At 37.9% G+C, this 13,945-nt stretch overlaps 1 protein-coding gene across 3 annotated transcripts in view; it reads right to left on the reverse strand.

Moving 5' to 3' along the window:
• The window catches only part of tcea2 (transcription elongation factor A (SII), 2), a 32,079-nt gene extending 19,476 nt beyond the window's left edge, over positions 1-12,603 (reverse strand). The window contains exons 1-4 of one of the 3 annotated variants that reach the window (XM_062052544.1): positions 12,453-12,603; positions 9,229-9,291; positions 8,804-8,909; positions 4,454-4,553 (exon numbers count right to left, since the gene is read on the reverse strand). In XM_062052544.1, coding sequence (XP_061908528.1) covers positions 4,454-4,553; positions 8,804-8,909; positions 9,229-9,255 — 233 coding nt within the window. In that variant the 5' untranslated portion in view covers positions 9,256-9,291; positions 12,453-12,603. Of the gene's footprint in view, positions 1-4,453; positions 4,554-8,803; positions 8,910-9,228; positions 9,292-11,606; positions 11,828-12,452 lie in introns of those variants that run through there. The other 2 variants (XM_062052542.1, XM_062052543.1) reach the window with 2 other exon arrangements.
• Positions 12,604-13,945: the final 1,342 nt, after the last annotated feature.

Genomic DNA, 13,945 nt, shown 5'->3' on the forward strand with positions numbered 1-13,945 from the left:
CAAGTTTACTGACAGATATAAGTAAGAACTTTACACTACTTTATATTAGAAATGGCAACAATGGAGGATGAATGAAGATAGAGAAAAAGAAGAAGATTATCGACTACGGTGTCGGCACGGACTACAAAGGCGGACGCGTGCACATTTTCAGGACTTATGCAGACCCCAAATACAGATCAGCAGGTATCAGAAGGTAAGAAAAGTTTCTTTTGCATAATATTGCAAAACAAAACGCCAAATAATATGTCTTACCTTATACACACACCATAATAATACTCCCATGTTGAAGCACAGTACAATCCATCAAGTGGTGTGGCTTCATAGCTTACCAAAGTCCTACCAAAACATTTTGATAGACTTTTTAACACGCCGTGTGTAATGTTCTATATTTTCATAGGAACATATAAAATGTTGGTGTTGTTTACTTGAGTCATATTGCAGTCTACATGTATCTCTTATGTGTGACTGCCATCATATTGCAGTCTACACGTATCTCTTGTGTGACTGCCATCATATTGCAGTCTACACGTATCTCTTATGTGTGACTGCCATCATATTGCAGTCTACACGTATCTCTTATGTGTGACTGCCATCATATTGCAGTCTACACGTATCTCTTGTGTGACTGCCATCATATTACAGTCTACACGTATCTCTTATGTGTGACTGCAATCATATTGCAGTCTACACATATCTCTTATGTGTGACTGCCATCATATTGCAGTCTGCACGTATCTCTTGTGTGACTGCCATTATATTACAGTCTACACGTTTCTCTTATGTGTGACTGCCATCATATTACAGTCTACACGTTTCTCTTGTGTGACTGCCATCATATTAGTCTACACGTATCTCTTATGTGTGACTGCCATCATATTATAGTCTACACGTATCTGTTGTGTGACTGCAATCATATTGCAGTCTACAAGTACCTCTTATGTGTGACTGCCATCATATTGCAGTCTACACGTATCTCTTATGTGTGACTGCCATCATATTGCAGTCTACACGTATCTCTTATGTGTGACTGCCATCATATTATAGTCTACACGTATCTGTTGTGTGACTGCAATCATATTGCAGTCTACACGTACCTCTTATGTGTGACTGCCATCATATTGCAGTCTACACGTATCTCTTATGTGTGACTGCCATCATATTGCAGTCTACACGTATCTCTTATGTGTGACTGCCATCATATTAGTCTACACGTATCTCTTATGTGTGACTGCCATCATATTATAGTCTACACGTATCTGTTGTGTGACTGCAATCATATTGCAGTCTACACGTACCTCTTATGTGTGACTGCCATCATATTGCAGTCTACACATATCTCTTATGTGTGACTGCCATCATATTGCAGTCTACACATATATCTTATGTGCGACTGCCATCATATTGCAGTCTACACGTATCTCTTATGTGTGACTGCCATCATATTGCAGTCTACATGCATCGCTTATGTGTGACTGCCATCATATTGCAGTCCACACATATCTCTTGTGTGACTGCCATCATATTGCAGTCTACACGTATCTCGTGTGTGACTGCCATCATATTGCAGTCTACACGTATCTCTTGTGTGACTGCCATCATATTACAGTCTACACGTATCTGTTGTGTGACTGCAATCATATTGCAGTCTACACATATATCTTATGTGCGACTGCCATCATATTGCAGTCTACACGTATCTCTTATGTGTGACTGCCATCATATTGCAGTCTACATGCATCGCTTATGTGTGACTGCCATCATATTGCAGTCCACACATCTCTTATGTGTGACTGCCATCATATTGCAGTCTACACATATATCTTATGTGCGACTGCCATCATATTGCAGTCTACACGTATCTCTTACGTGTGACTGCCATCATATTGCAGTCTACACGTATCTCTTATGTGTGACTGCCATCATATTGCAGTCTACACATATATCTTATGTGCGACTGCCATCATATTGCAGTCTACACGTATCTCTTGTGTGACTGCCATTATAGTGCAGTCTACACGTATCTCTTATGTGTGACTGCCATCATATTGCAGTCTACACGTATCTCTTATGTGTGACTGCAATCATATTGCAGTCTACACGTATCTGTTATGTGTGACTGCCATCATATTGCAGTCTACACCTATCTCTTGTGTGACTGCCATCATATTAGTCTACACGTATCTCTTATGTGTGACTGCCATCATATTACAGTCCACACGTATTTGTTGTGTGACTGCAATCATATTGCAGTCTACACGTACCTCTTATGTGTGACTGCCATCATATTGCAGTCTACACGTATCTCTTATGTGTGACTGCCATCATATTGCAGTCTACACGTATCTCTTATGTGTGACTGCCATCATATTGCAGTCTCCACGTATCTCTTATGTGTGACTGCCATCATATTGCAGTCTACACATATCTCTTATGTGTGACTGCCATCATATTACAGTCTACACGTATCGGTTATGTGTGACTGCCATCATATTGCAGTCTACACGTATCTCTTACGTGTGACTGCCATCATATTGCAGTCTACACGTATCTCTTACGTGTGACTGCCATCATATTGCAGTCTACACGTATCTCTTATGTGTGACTGCCATCATATTGCAGTCTACACATATATCTTATGTGCGACTGCCATCATATTGCAGTCTACACGTATCTCTTGTGTGACTGCCATTATAGTGCAGTCTACACGTATCTCTTATGTGTGACTGCCATCATATTGCAGTCTACACGTATCTCTTATGTGTGACTGCAATCATATTGCAGTCTACACGTATCTGTTATGTGTGACTGCCATCATATTGCAGTCTACACCTATCTCTTGTGTGACTGCCATCATATTAGTCTACACGTATCTCTTATGTGTGACTGCCATCATATTACAGTCTACACGTATTTGTTGTGTGACTGCAATCATATTGCAGTCTACACGTACCTCATGTGTGACTGCCATCATATTGCAGTCTACACGTATCTCTTATGTGTGACTGCCATCATATTGCAGTCTACACGTATCTCTTATGTGTGACTGCCATCATATTGCAGTCTCCACGTATCTCTTATGTGTGACTGCCATCATATTGCAGTCTACACCTATCTCTTGTGTGACTGCCATCATATTACAGTCTACACGTATCGGTTATGTGTGACTGCCATCATATTGCAGTCTACACGTATCTCTTATGTGTGACTGCAATCATATTGCAGTCTACACGTATCTCTTATGTGTGACTGCCATCATATTGCAGTCTACACGTATGTCTTATGTGTGACTGCCATCATATTGCAGTCTACACATATCTCTTATGTGTGACTGCCATCATATTGCAGTCTACACGTATCTCTTGTGTGACTGCCATCATATTACAGTCTACACGTATCTCTTATGTGTGACTGCCATTATATTACAGTCTACATGTTTCTCTTATGTGTGACTGCCATCATATTGCAGTCTACACATATCTCTTATGTGTGACTGCCATCATATTGCAGTCTACACGTATCTCTTATGTGTGACTGCCATCATATTGCAGTCTACACGTATCTCTTGTGTGACTGCCATTATATTACAGTCTACATGTTTCTCTTATGTGTGACTGCCATCATATTACAGTCTACACGTTTCTCTTGTGTGACTGCCATCATATTACAGTCTACACGTATCTGTTGTGTGACTGCAATCATATTGCAGTCTACACGTACCTCTTATGTGTGACTGCCATCATATTGCAGTCTACACGTATCTCTTATGTGTGACTGCCATCATATTGCAGTCTACACGTATCTCTTATGTGTGACCGTGTACCAAATAAAATAGCTTCCGAGGTCGGTAAGCACAACCAAAATTATTCCGTACAATAGGCGCACCAGGTTATAAGGCGCACTGTCGAGTTTTGAGAAAATGAAAGGATTTTAAGTGCGCCTTATAGTGTCAAAAATACGGTACTACCAATTTGGGGTAATAAACACTGCATGCAAAGTCTTGCTATTGTCAATGATGATGTGCGTGTGTTTATGTCAAAAAGCACTTTGCGTTGCCAGTGTATGCAAAGTGCTGCATAAATAAAGTTTTGATTGAGTTATGCTAGTGTTGCCAACATCTGTGTCCTCCAGCCCCACTCCTTAAAATTGATGTGTTGTACATTACGTATGACATCTATTACATAGGACAAATGCACACTTTGTGTATTTGTCAAAAGTGGATCAAGTCCACAATAGCCATTCTTAGAGACTCACACTGTCAGACAAACACAGCTTATTAGTATTAAAGCTACACACACACACACAATGGTGTGTTTTACTAAAAGCCCTTTAAGTGTCTATATTCCAACCTCGAGGCTAATGATATATTTACCCTCCACTACTTGTAATATTATGTAAACATTTACTTTTTAAATCCTGTCAAATTAGACTTTAAAGCGTTGACCATGTGACACACCTCGTCTCACTGCTGCGCGAGTCCTTGGAGGTCGACGACGTCCTCACAGGAGAGTCGTTCTTCTTCTTCTCTTTTTCCTCCGATTTCCCCTCTGAACCATCTGAAACGCAAAACATTTAGAAATGTAAAAAAAGGTAAAAGTTTCATCATTTAAAAAAAAACTAATTTGATGTCGCGCCTGAGGTGCAAACAATGAGAAATTGGACCTAAATATTGTGGGGGAAATACCTTGCTTGATGTTAGCATACCTCATGAAAGCTGAGCTGGACACACTAAACACATGTTTAATTAAGATGGTCACATTTGACACTGGAACAGACTACAGTGGAACCTCCATTACCGAACATGATTGGTTCTTGAACAGGGTGCGTAAATTGACAAGTTTGTATAGTGAAGCCAATTTTCTCCATGAAAAAAAAAAAGTAAATATGAATAATGGGTTCCAGACTGGACAAAATTCCATATTTTAGTTACGGTTTGAACACAGTATATAAAGTGATATTCAGTACTTAATGTCAAAAAAATGTATGATGAATCAACTGTCTTTTTATTAACAAGCCAAAACAACAACAAGCTTAACTGTCCTATGTGTGCGCGTGTTTGCAGAGCAGCGCACACAGGACAGTTCAGCTTGTTGTTGTTGTTTTGGTTTGTTAATAAAAAGAAGACAGTTGATTCATCATACATTTTTTTGACATTAAGTACTGAATAGCACTTTATATACTGTGTTCAAACCTTAACTAAAATATGGACTTTTGTCCAGTCTGGAACCTATTATTCATATTTACAGAATTCCATTTGGTGCCCTCACGAGCAATCAGAAATCACAAAAATCCTTAACTTTATCAACTATATTGCTACAATAATAAACATTTTAAAAAGTTAAATCCACTTACAGAACATTATCGGCAAAAGAACAGCTCACGAGAGGACAGAAAGGAGCAAACTAGAGATGTGCCGATATTATCGGGCGATAAATGCTTTAAAATGTAATATCGGAAATTATCGGTATCGGTTTCAAAAAGTAACATTTATGACGTTTTAAAACGCCGCTGTACGGAGGGGTACACGGACGTAGGGAGAAGTACAGAGCAGTTGCATCTCCCAGTCATACTTGCCAACCCTCCCGATTTTACCGGGAGACTCCCGAATTTCAGTGCCCCTCCCGAAAATCTCCCGGGGCAACCATTCTCACGAATTTCTCCCGATTTCCACCCAGCCAACAATATTGGGGGCGTGCCTTAAAGGCACTGCCTTTGCGTGCCGGCCCAGTCACATAATATCTACTGTTTTTAACACACACTAGCGAATGCCATTATACTTGGTCAACAACCATACAGGTCACACTGAGGGTGGCCGCATAAACAAGTTTAACACTGTTACAAATATGCGCCACACTGTGAACGCACACCAAACAAGAATGACAAACACATTTCGGGAGAACATCCGCACCGTAACACAACATAAACACAACAGAACAAATACCCAGAACCCCTTGCAGCACTAACTCTTCCGGGACGCTACAATATACACTACCCCTTACCCCCCCACCCCCTAAATCAACCCCGCCCACCTCAACCTCCTCATGCTCTCTCAGGGAGAGCACGTCCCAAATTCCAAGCTGTTGTTTTGAGGCATTTAAAAAAACAAAAACAATGCACTTATGTTGGCACTTTTTTCCATAACTCGAGTTGATTTATTTTGGAAAACCTTGTTACATTGTTTAATGCATCCAGCGGGGCATCACAACAAAATTAGGCATAATAATGTTTTAATTCCACGACTGTATATATATATCGGTATTGGTTGATATCGGAATCTGTAATTAAGAGTTGGACACTATCGGGTATCGCCAAAAAAGCCATTATCGGACATCTCTAGAGCAAACAGTGGGGGATAAGCAGCGGCCGTGTGTGTGTTCTCATGGAAAAGGCGCCACTAAACGAGAGGTAGTCTTCTCCTCCACTTTGATATAAGTCCGCTTTGTCGTAATTTTTTCCCAGAAAGGTCCAGTCTCATCACAATTTTGTCAAGCTCGTCAGTAAGAGCAAGCACAAAATGGCTGCCAGCGGGACACCAAATGAATACAGCGTTGGTTCGCACACATATTTGTCACGATCTAAATGTTCGTAAACCGAAAAGTACGCAAATAAAGAAGTGCGTAAACCCAGGTTACACTGAATTTAATTTACTTTTCCCCGCCCCCAATGGAACATTTTGTTAGAAGAGACTTTTTTTTTTTTTTTTTAGTCTTTATTTGAAGGGACAATGTACAGAAACATTAAGCTCAAAGACAGATATGTTCTGTGCCAGATTATAGCTAAATAGCTAATTTCCATCTGCAGTCCCTGGCTACCTAAATTAAAGGGATACAAAAATCATGCAATAAAATTATGACAATAAAAACATACACAAGTATTATATAAAAAGTCATAAAATGCCCTTTCATGGACAGATACTTAATATACAATACAACCACACCTCATTTACATCATCACACAAAGACAATACATGCTTTTGTTCACATCTGTCATCATTTGTAAAAACAACCATGATTTTAACACACACACCTCACAATTTACAATAAAAATGCTCTCATGGATAAACATAATACACATTAGGTTGATGTGTCAAACATAATGCCCATCTTAGTGACCGTGTGAGCAGCTTTGATTGCTCCAAAGCCACTTTTTAACTTCAATTGTGAATTAAGAGTCATCTGTTGGACTTTTCAAGTTTGTTGTGAGGTCGTTCCATTCCTTTATGGCTTTATATGAAAAGGCTGATTGTGCAAAAGAGGTTTTACATCTGGGTATGCTACACTGCCCCCTGGTGGAGGCTCGTGTGTTTCTAGTTGTCACAGCAGATGTAAACTGGACAAAGTGCTTAAGTGGCGCTGGTGCAGTGTTATTTAAGATTCGATGGGCCATTCGTATTGATGCTAATCTTTGAATGTTAGCTAAATTTAACAATCTATATTTTTGGAGAACTAAACAATGATGGTGGTGTTGTGGTTTTCGGTCAAGGATTTTGAGGGATTGTTTGTACAAAGTTTCCAATGGCCTCAGTGTCATTTTGCGTGCCTGCGACCAACATGTTATACAATAATAAAAACGAGACATAATCATTGCATTAAAATAAGTTTGAGCTGCCTCCAGTGTTAATGAATTCCTGATACATTTGAACGTTTTTATGTTGTATTTAAGACTCTGGCACATCTGTTTGATATGTTTTTTAAAGCCAAGTGTTGGCTCCAAAATGACACCCAGATAACGATATTCACTAACATTTTGTATTATATCCTTATTAACCGTTATATTTGGAAAGGATGACATTTTATATTTGTTTACAAAATACATTGTTGCAGTTTTCTTAATGTTTAATGTAAGACAAGAGTCGTGTAGCCATCTTGCCACCTTCTCCATGGCTGCTGGAAGTTTTCTGGCAACCGTTTCAGCGTCCTTTCCCCAAGTATAAATAACCGTGTCATCTGCATACATCTGGATATTTACATCCTCACATACAGATGGCAGGTGGTTGATATACATGGAGAAAAGAAGAGGGCCGATATTAGAGCCTTGTGGCAGGCCAATATCAGTAGCAGTGAGACTGGATGTTGTGTTATCAATACGGACACATTGGGTCCGACCAGATAGATATGACATAATCCAGGCCAGAGTATCTGTCGAAAGTTTAAAAGATGTTAATTTTGTAAGTAACGTGGGGTGACTGGCCGTATCGAATGCCTTGCGAAGGTCTAAGAATATTGCTCCAACTACACCTCCATTATCAAGGTTTTGTTTGATTGTTTCTAGTAGAAGGCAACATGCAGTTTCGGTCGAGTGATTTGCCCGAAACCCAAACTGCATGGGATGTAGGAGGTCTTTATAGTCCAAATGTTCTGTGAGTTGCTCAACGATCACTTTTTCTATTGCTTTGGATATAACGGGGAGAAGGCTAATTGGTCTGTAATTGTTGATGTCTTCTTTATTTCCTGCTTTATGGATTGGGATGATAGTGGCAGTTTTCAACGTGGTAGGGAAAGTGTTTTCTGTTATTGATTTATTTATCAATGTTGTTATAGGAGCAGTAAGACTATCTTTATACGTTTTTAGGAAGAATGTGTCCAGACCGTATATATCTCTAGATCGTGAGCTTGTTAACGCAGAGAGGATTTTGTTTACCTTTGTTTCATTTGTTAATTCTAAACTTAGTCCATCCTGACTAAATGGCAATTCTTTGCACTGATTTTGAGGGGATTTTTTATTCAGGGTTTGTACAGACTGGATGAAATGTTCATTAAAATGATTACTTGAGGTATTCTGTACAGGACAGACAAACACAAAGTACCTATTAATTTCTTCCAGGACTTGATTAGTGCTTTGGCCAGATTCTGAACTTCCTGGTCTGAGCTTTGCTTCCTCACAGCGTTGACGGACATTCCCACTCTTGTGGACTGGAAAGAGAGAAATTACACAACGTTTTTCGAATATACATTATATGTCTAGGACTGTTTTTTACCTTTTACCCCGTTGAGCATTGCTATTATCATGTCTTTTCCTGAAATTCCTTTCTTTTAACTTCTGATTGGCTAAAACTGTCCTACATTTAAGAGTTCTAGCGCCACCTTTTGGTGTGGCAGGCACTTGACGGTCTTTGAACACGTTTAAATGTCGACATATTTATGGCAAAATATGTGAAATGTTTTCTTTTACTGAAACACAAAAATCGTGCTACATATTGCCTAATAACCAGAGGACCACGGCGTGTCAAACCTGCAGAGTCTCCAGACACATGGTCATGTTCTTTAGCTCCTTCAGCAGGTCCAACGATCCGTCCTGCAAAACAACAACATGTGTAAATATTCCACGTCCATAGGCCCTCGTCGATTGTAAACAAAAAACATGGCCGTCGACTGTAACAAGCTTGCATTTCTTTGCTTTTTCCATTATTCAAAACAAAAACATTCAAAATTCATTCATTATTATTTGCATTTAAAGACTACAATCTGTGATTACTTTTTTGAAAAGGATATTTAAAATGTTTCCCATACATTCATTTATTTGTGGCAGCCCACAAGAAATAAACTTCAATTGTCAGAAATTTTCCACTTAACAAAGCTCATGCACAAAGAGGGCAGGGGGGGGGGGTCGGTATTGTCAAGTTCACAGCCCTATAAAGAGTAAATGTATTTGAATTTGGATTTTTCAGTACATATTCATTTTGCTATAGAGGTTTATTCAATTCTCATGAACTCTTTAAATATATGCATAACGTGTTTTTTTTGCTAGTTTTTTTTTTTAATGAGTCATGGCCAAATATGTACAATAGATTGCAGTCCTGTGGGAAGGACTGGAATGTTCTATATGACCCAAGCGGACACTAATACACCATAAACAACAAATAAGGCTTAATATTAGCGTCACTTTTGCAGGTTAGCAGTAAAAATAAACCTATGTGCACAAGTATCGCTACATAAAAATGACATAACATGCTTTGTTTTAACTGAAATGTGACATCACAAATCAAAATATGGTTTAAATGTTCTCAGCCACCAAAGCAGATGATAATACACCATAAATAGTTTTCTCATTTATCGCAACTTTGTGTGTGTCTACCTGGTGGAGTGGTTTTACTTGCATTATCCACCTACTTTTAATTTACATTTTAAAATGTACATATTAAAATAATGTTCAGAAAGTGTTCAGGATACTAACTCAGCTGGAATATCAAAATATGCTACTATAAATATACATATATTATTCATATTTCATAAATTTACATTTAGTTTTTTTTTCCTTTTTATTATTACCGTAACATTAACACAAGTGCTTTGTTTCAACTGAACTATGACATTGCCCCTTCAAAATAAGACCCCGTCGATAGTCCAAACCGGGCCTGGGCAATTATTTTGACTCGGGGGGGCCACATTTAGAGAAAAAAATGTGTCTGGGGGCCGGTATATCTATTTTTAGGAACACTAATACAAAACCTCACAATAATGTCTGATTGAATGCTAAAAACGTTATGACACACCGCCTTAAAAAACGTAATGGAATTTTAAATGTTTCTATGAAGGATAAAATACTGAATATTGACAAAATATGAATGTCACACCCCCTTTCGATTGACACATTTTACAATCAAGTGAAACGCAACAAAAAGGCAACAAACCGTGAAATATGAACGCGAAGGGTACAAAATAAACCCACCTACAATCGGATATATTTGATATTTGCTGAATTTCCCCCAGGGATCAATAAAGTACTTTCTATTCTATATATCACTAAGCTTTCGAACTTTGTTGTGAAAATCTCCTTCCGCGTCTGTGGAAACGCTTCCCGCCCACACTGCTTGGTGCCTCGTCTGAGCCGCTGTGACGTAGACGACCATGGTAACTAATTAGATTATATCATCCATAAGCGCAGGTTCCAACCATTGAAATACTTTGTATAGTTGAATAATTACGGTCATTAGAAAACATGAGTGCACATCATAATGGCGGCTACAATTTCCATCTTAAAGATCTAAAAAAAAAATTTGGGGAATGTCCGGTGGGCTAGATTGAAAAGCTCAACGGGCTGCATATGGCCCCCGGGCCTTAATTTGCCCAGGTCTGGTCCAAACACACAACCACCAAAATAACAAAAGTTGGGTTGTTATATTATTTCAGACAGTAATATTTCTAGAATATTACCTTGCTCATGCAGCTGAACTGATCTTAACTTCCATGCCATGCCTCACAGTGACAATAAAGTTCCACTTTTACTTTCTGAATTGCAAACAATAAATCAAGTTTACTGCATCTTAAAAAGGTATAAACATACCTGCAAAAATATTACAATAAACATTTGTATTTGCTTTCTTGACAGGCTGTTCATCGTCATGTACTCTTTATTGAAAAAGTATTAGAATGTAAAACAATTATTGCTTTTATTAAAAGGTGTTTCAATGTAAACATTTAGATATTGTTGTGTTAAAAGTGATTGCAGGTGCGTAGTGGTTTGATTGACAGTCGTTTGGACCAATCACAGCTCAGCATTAGTTGTCTTTGTGACGAAGGCGTTTTTTTTTGCTGATGCCAGCTTTTTTATTGATTTTTTTTCCCCCAGGAGGGTGGGGGCCCAAGAGGGACAACAATTCATTCACTCACCGTGTTCTTCTTGTGGACCATTTTGTCCAGTTTTTTGGCGATGCGCTCCACGTCCTGGTTCTTGGCCATGTCGAGCGGACTCTCACAGGCGGCCCTGCAGCGGCTCCATGGACGCAGAGGAGAGGACCAGTATACACTGCGGCGTGTTCTCTTTATGGCGGGGGGGTGCTGAGAGCCGGCCGGGCGATGCTCGCCCGAGGCATGCTGGGACTCGTAGTCCACTTCCGGGTTCCGGTTTGGCGCTAATTAGCGGCGGAGGTTTTTCTTCTTTTATTTTAAAATGTCTGTTTGAAAGTAAACGCATACACTCCCATCCTCATGTTGTATTATTACTACTAGTAGTGTTATATTTGTATTTGTATTATTGCTATGTTATTTGTAACGTAAATACGTTAAAGCAGCGCACTTCCGCACTACATGTCAGTGTTATGTTGTTTCTGCTTAATTTTTCCCACCACAATGTGAAAAAGATTTCAATTACATTAAAATCTAAATTAAATCTAAATTAGAGTACATTAGATTTGTTACGTCTTTAGTTCAAGAAGAAGCAAAACAAATATAACATTTGGTGGTCACCAAATTGCGCCATATCGACACACAATGGACTTCCGGTTCCTCATTTCTTCTACCATAGTTAGCTTAGTTAAACACTGCAATATAAAATAGATTTAATGTTACGTCTTTAGTTTAATAAGAAGAAGCACAAAACATATAACATTTCGTGGTCACCAAATTGCGCTGGAAAATCCGCCATATCGACACAAAATGGACTTCCGGTTCTTCATTTCTTCGAACATAGTTGGCTTAGTTAAACACTGAAACACGACAAATGACTTTTTTCCTCACCTTCTAGAAACATTCCGTGGCAGATGTGATTCCCCAAAGAGGCTTGGAGAGAGTTATGTCGTCTTAACTTCATTCAGTTCATTGAAATGCCTCCCAGGCTGTGCTGGAGATGTGACGTTCGCCAACGAATCGAGTATTTTGAACGGTTCTTTTAGGTGACCGATAAAAGAACCGATTCTCAGTTCCGAGCCGTTCGTACATACACAATAAATTAAGCCAGGAAACAGCAGCCTTGAATTTACTTTGTTTTTCCTGTTTAAAAACACATTTATAAATATACATATATTTACGATATATACTTATTAATCTCTTAATGTATTTATTTAGAGTCAATTATATGGTACATTTTTTGATGGTGTAATTGTGTTTTCACATTTTTATGATTTCCTAATTTTTATTCTAGTTTTATTTTATACTTTTATTTCCATAAATACATTTTATTCTTACTTAATTTTCTGTGTATTTTTTATAGTTAAAATACTCTCGCGCTTCCGTTAATTTTTTGATGCGGGAAAATTCAAAAGAGTGACGTCACTGGAATGTTTACAATAAAAACATAACAAACAAATTGAAGGCAATATTTCAGAATACAGTAATTCACCAGTGTTTCTGCAAATTTGAAATATTCTGATTAGGGTTGTCTCGATACCAATATTTTGGTACCGGTACCAAAATGTGTTTTGATACTTTTCTAAAAAAAAAAAAAAAAAAGGGGATCACAAAAATTGTCATTATTGTCTTTATTGTAACAACAAATGTTAGTGTACATGAAACATATGTTTATTATTGTCATTTGGTCCTTAAATAAAATAGTGAACATACTAGACAACTTGTCTTTTAGTAGTAAGTAAACAAACAAAGACTCCTAATTAGTCTGCTGACGTATGCAGTAACATATTGTGTCATTTATACACCTATTATTTTGTACACATTATGAGGGACAAACTGTAAAAAATGGCTATTAATCTACTTGTTAATTTACTGTTAATATCTGCTTATTTTCTGTTTTAACATGTTCTATCTACACTTCTGTTCAAATGTAATAATCACTTATTCTTCTCTTCCTTGATACTTGACATTAGTTTTGGATGATACCACACATTTAGGTATCGATGTGATACCAAGTAGTTACAGGATCATACATTGGTCATATTCCAAGTCCTCATGTGTCCAGGGACGTATTTACTGACTTTATAAACATAATAGGAATTTTAATAAAAGGAAAAAAGATTTTGTGACGATAAAAAATATTGATGTAATCATAGTAGTATCAACTAGATACGCTGTTGTACTTGGTATCATTACAGTGGATGTCGGGTGTAGATCCACCCATGGCATTTGTTTACAGTGTCACGCCCTTGAGCTATTAATAATAATATATTTTATTTGTAAAAAGCATTTTACATTGAGTAAACAACTTCAAATTGCTACAGTGTATTAAAAAACATGAAATAAAAAATAAAAATATAATAAAAAATAAATAAAAATAATAA

Source organism: Entelurus aequoreus, linkage group LG07 (genome assembly GCF_033978785.1).
Source record: "Entelurus aequoreus isolate RoL-2023_Sb linkage group LG07, RoL_Eaeq_v1.1, whole genome shotgun sequence".
NCBI lineage: Eukaryota > Metazoa > Chordata > Actinopteri > Syngnathiformes > Syngnathidae > Entelurus > Entelurus aequoreus.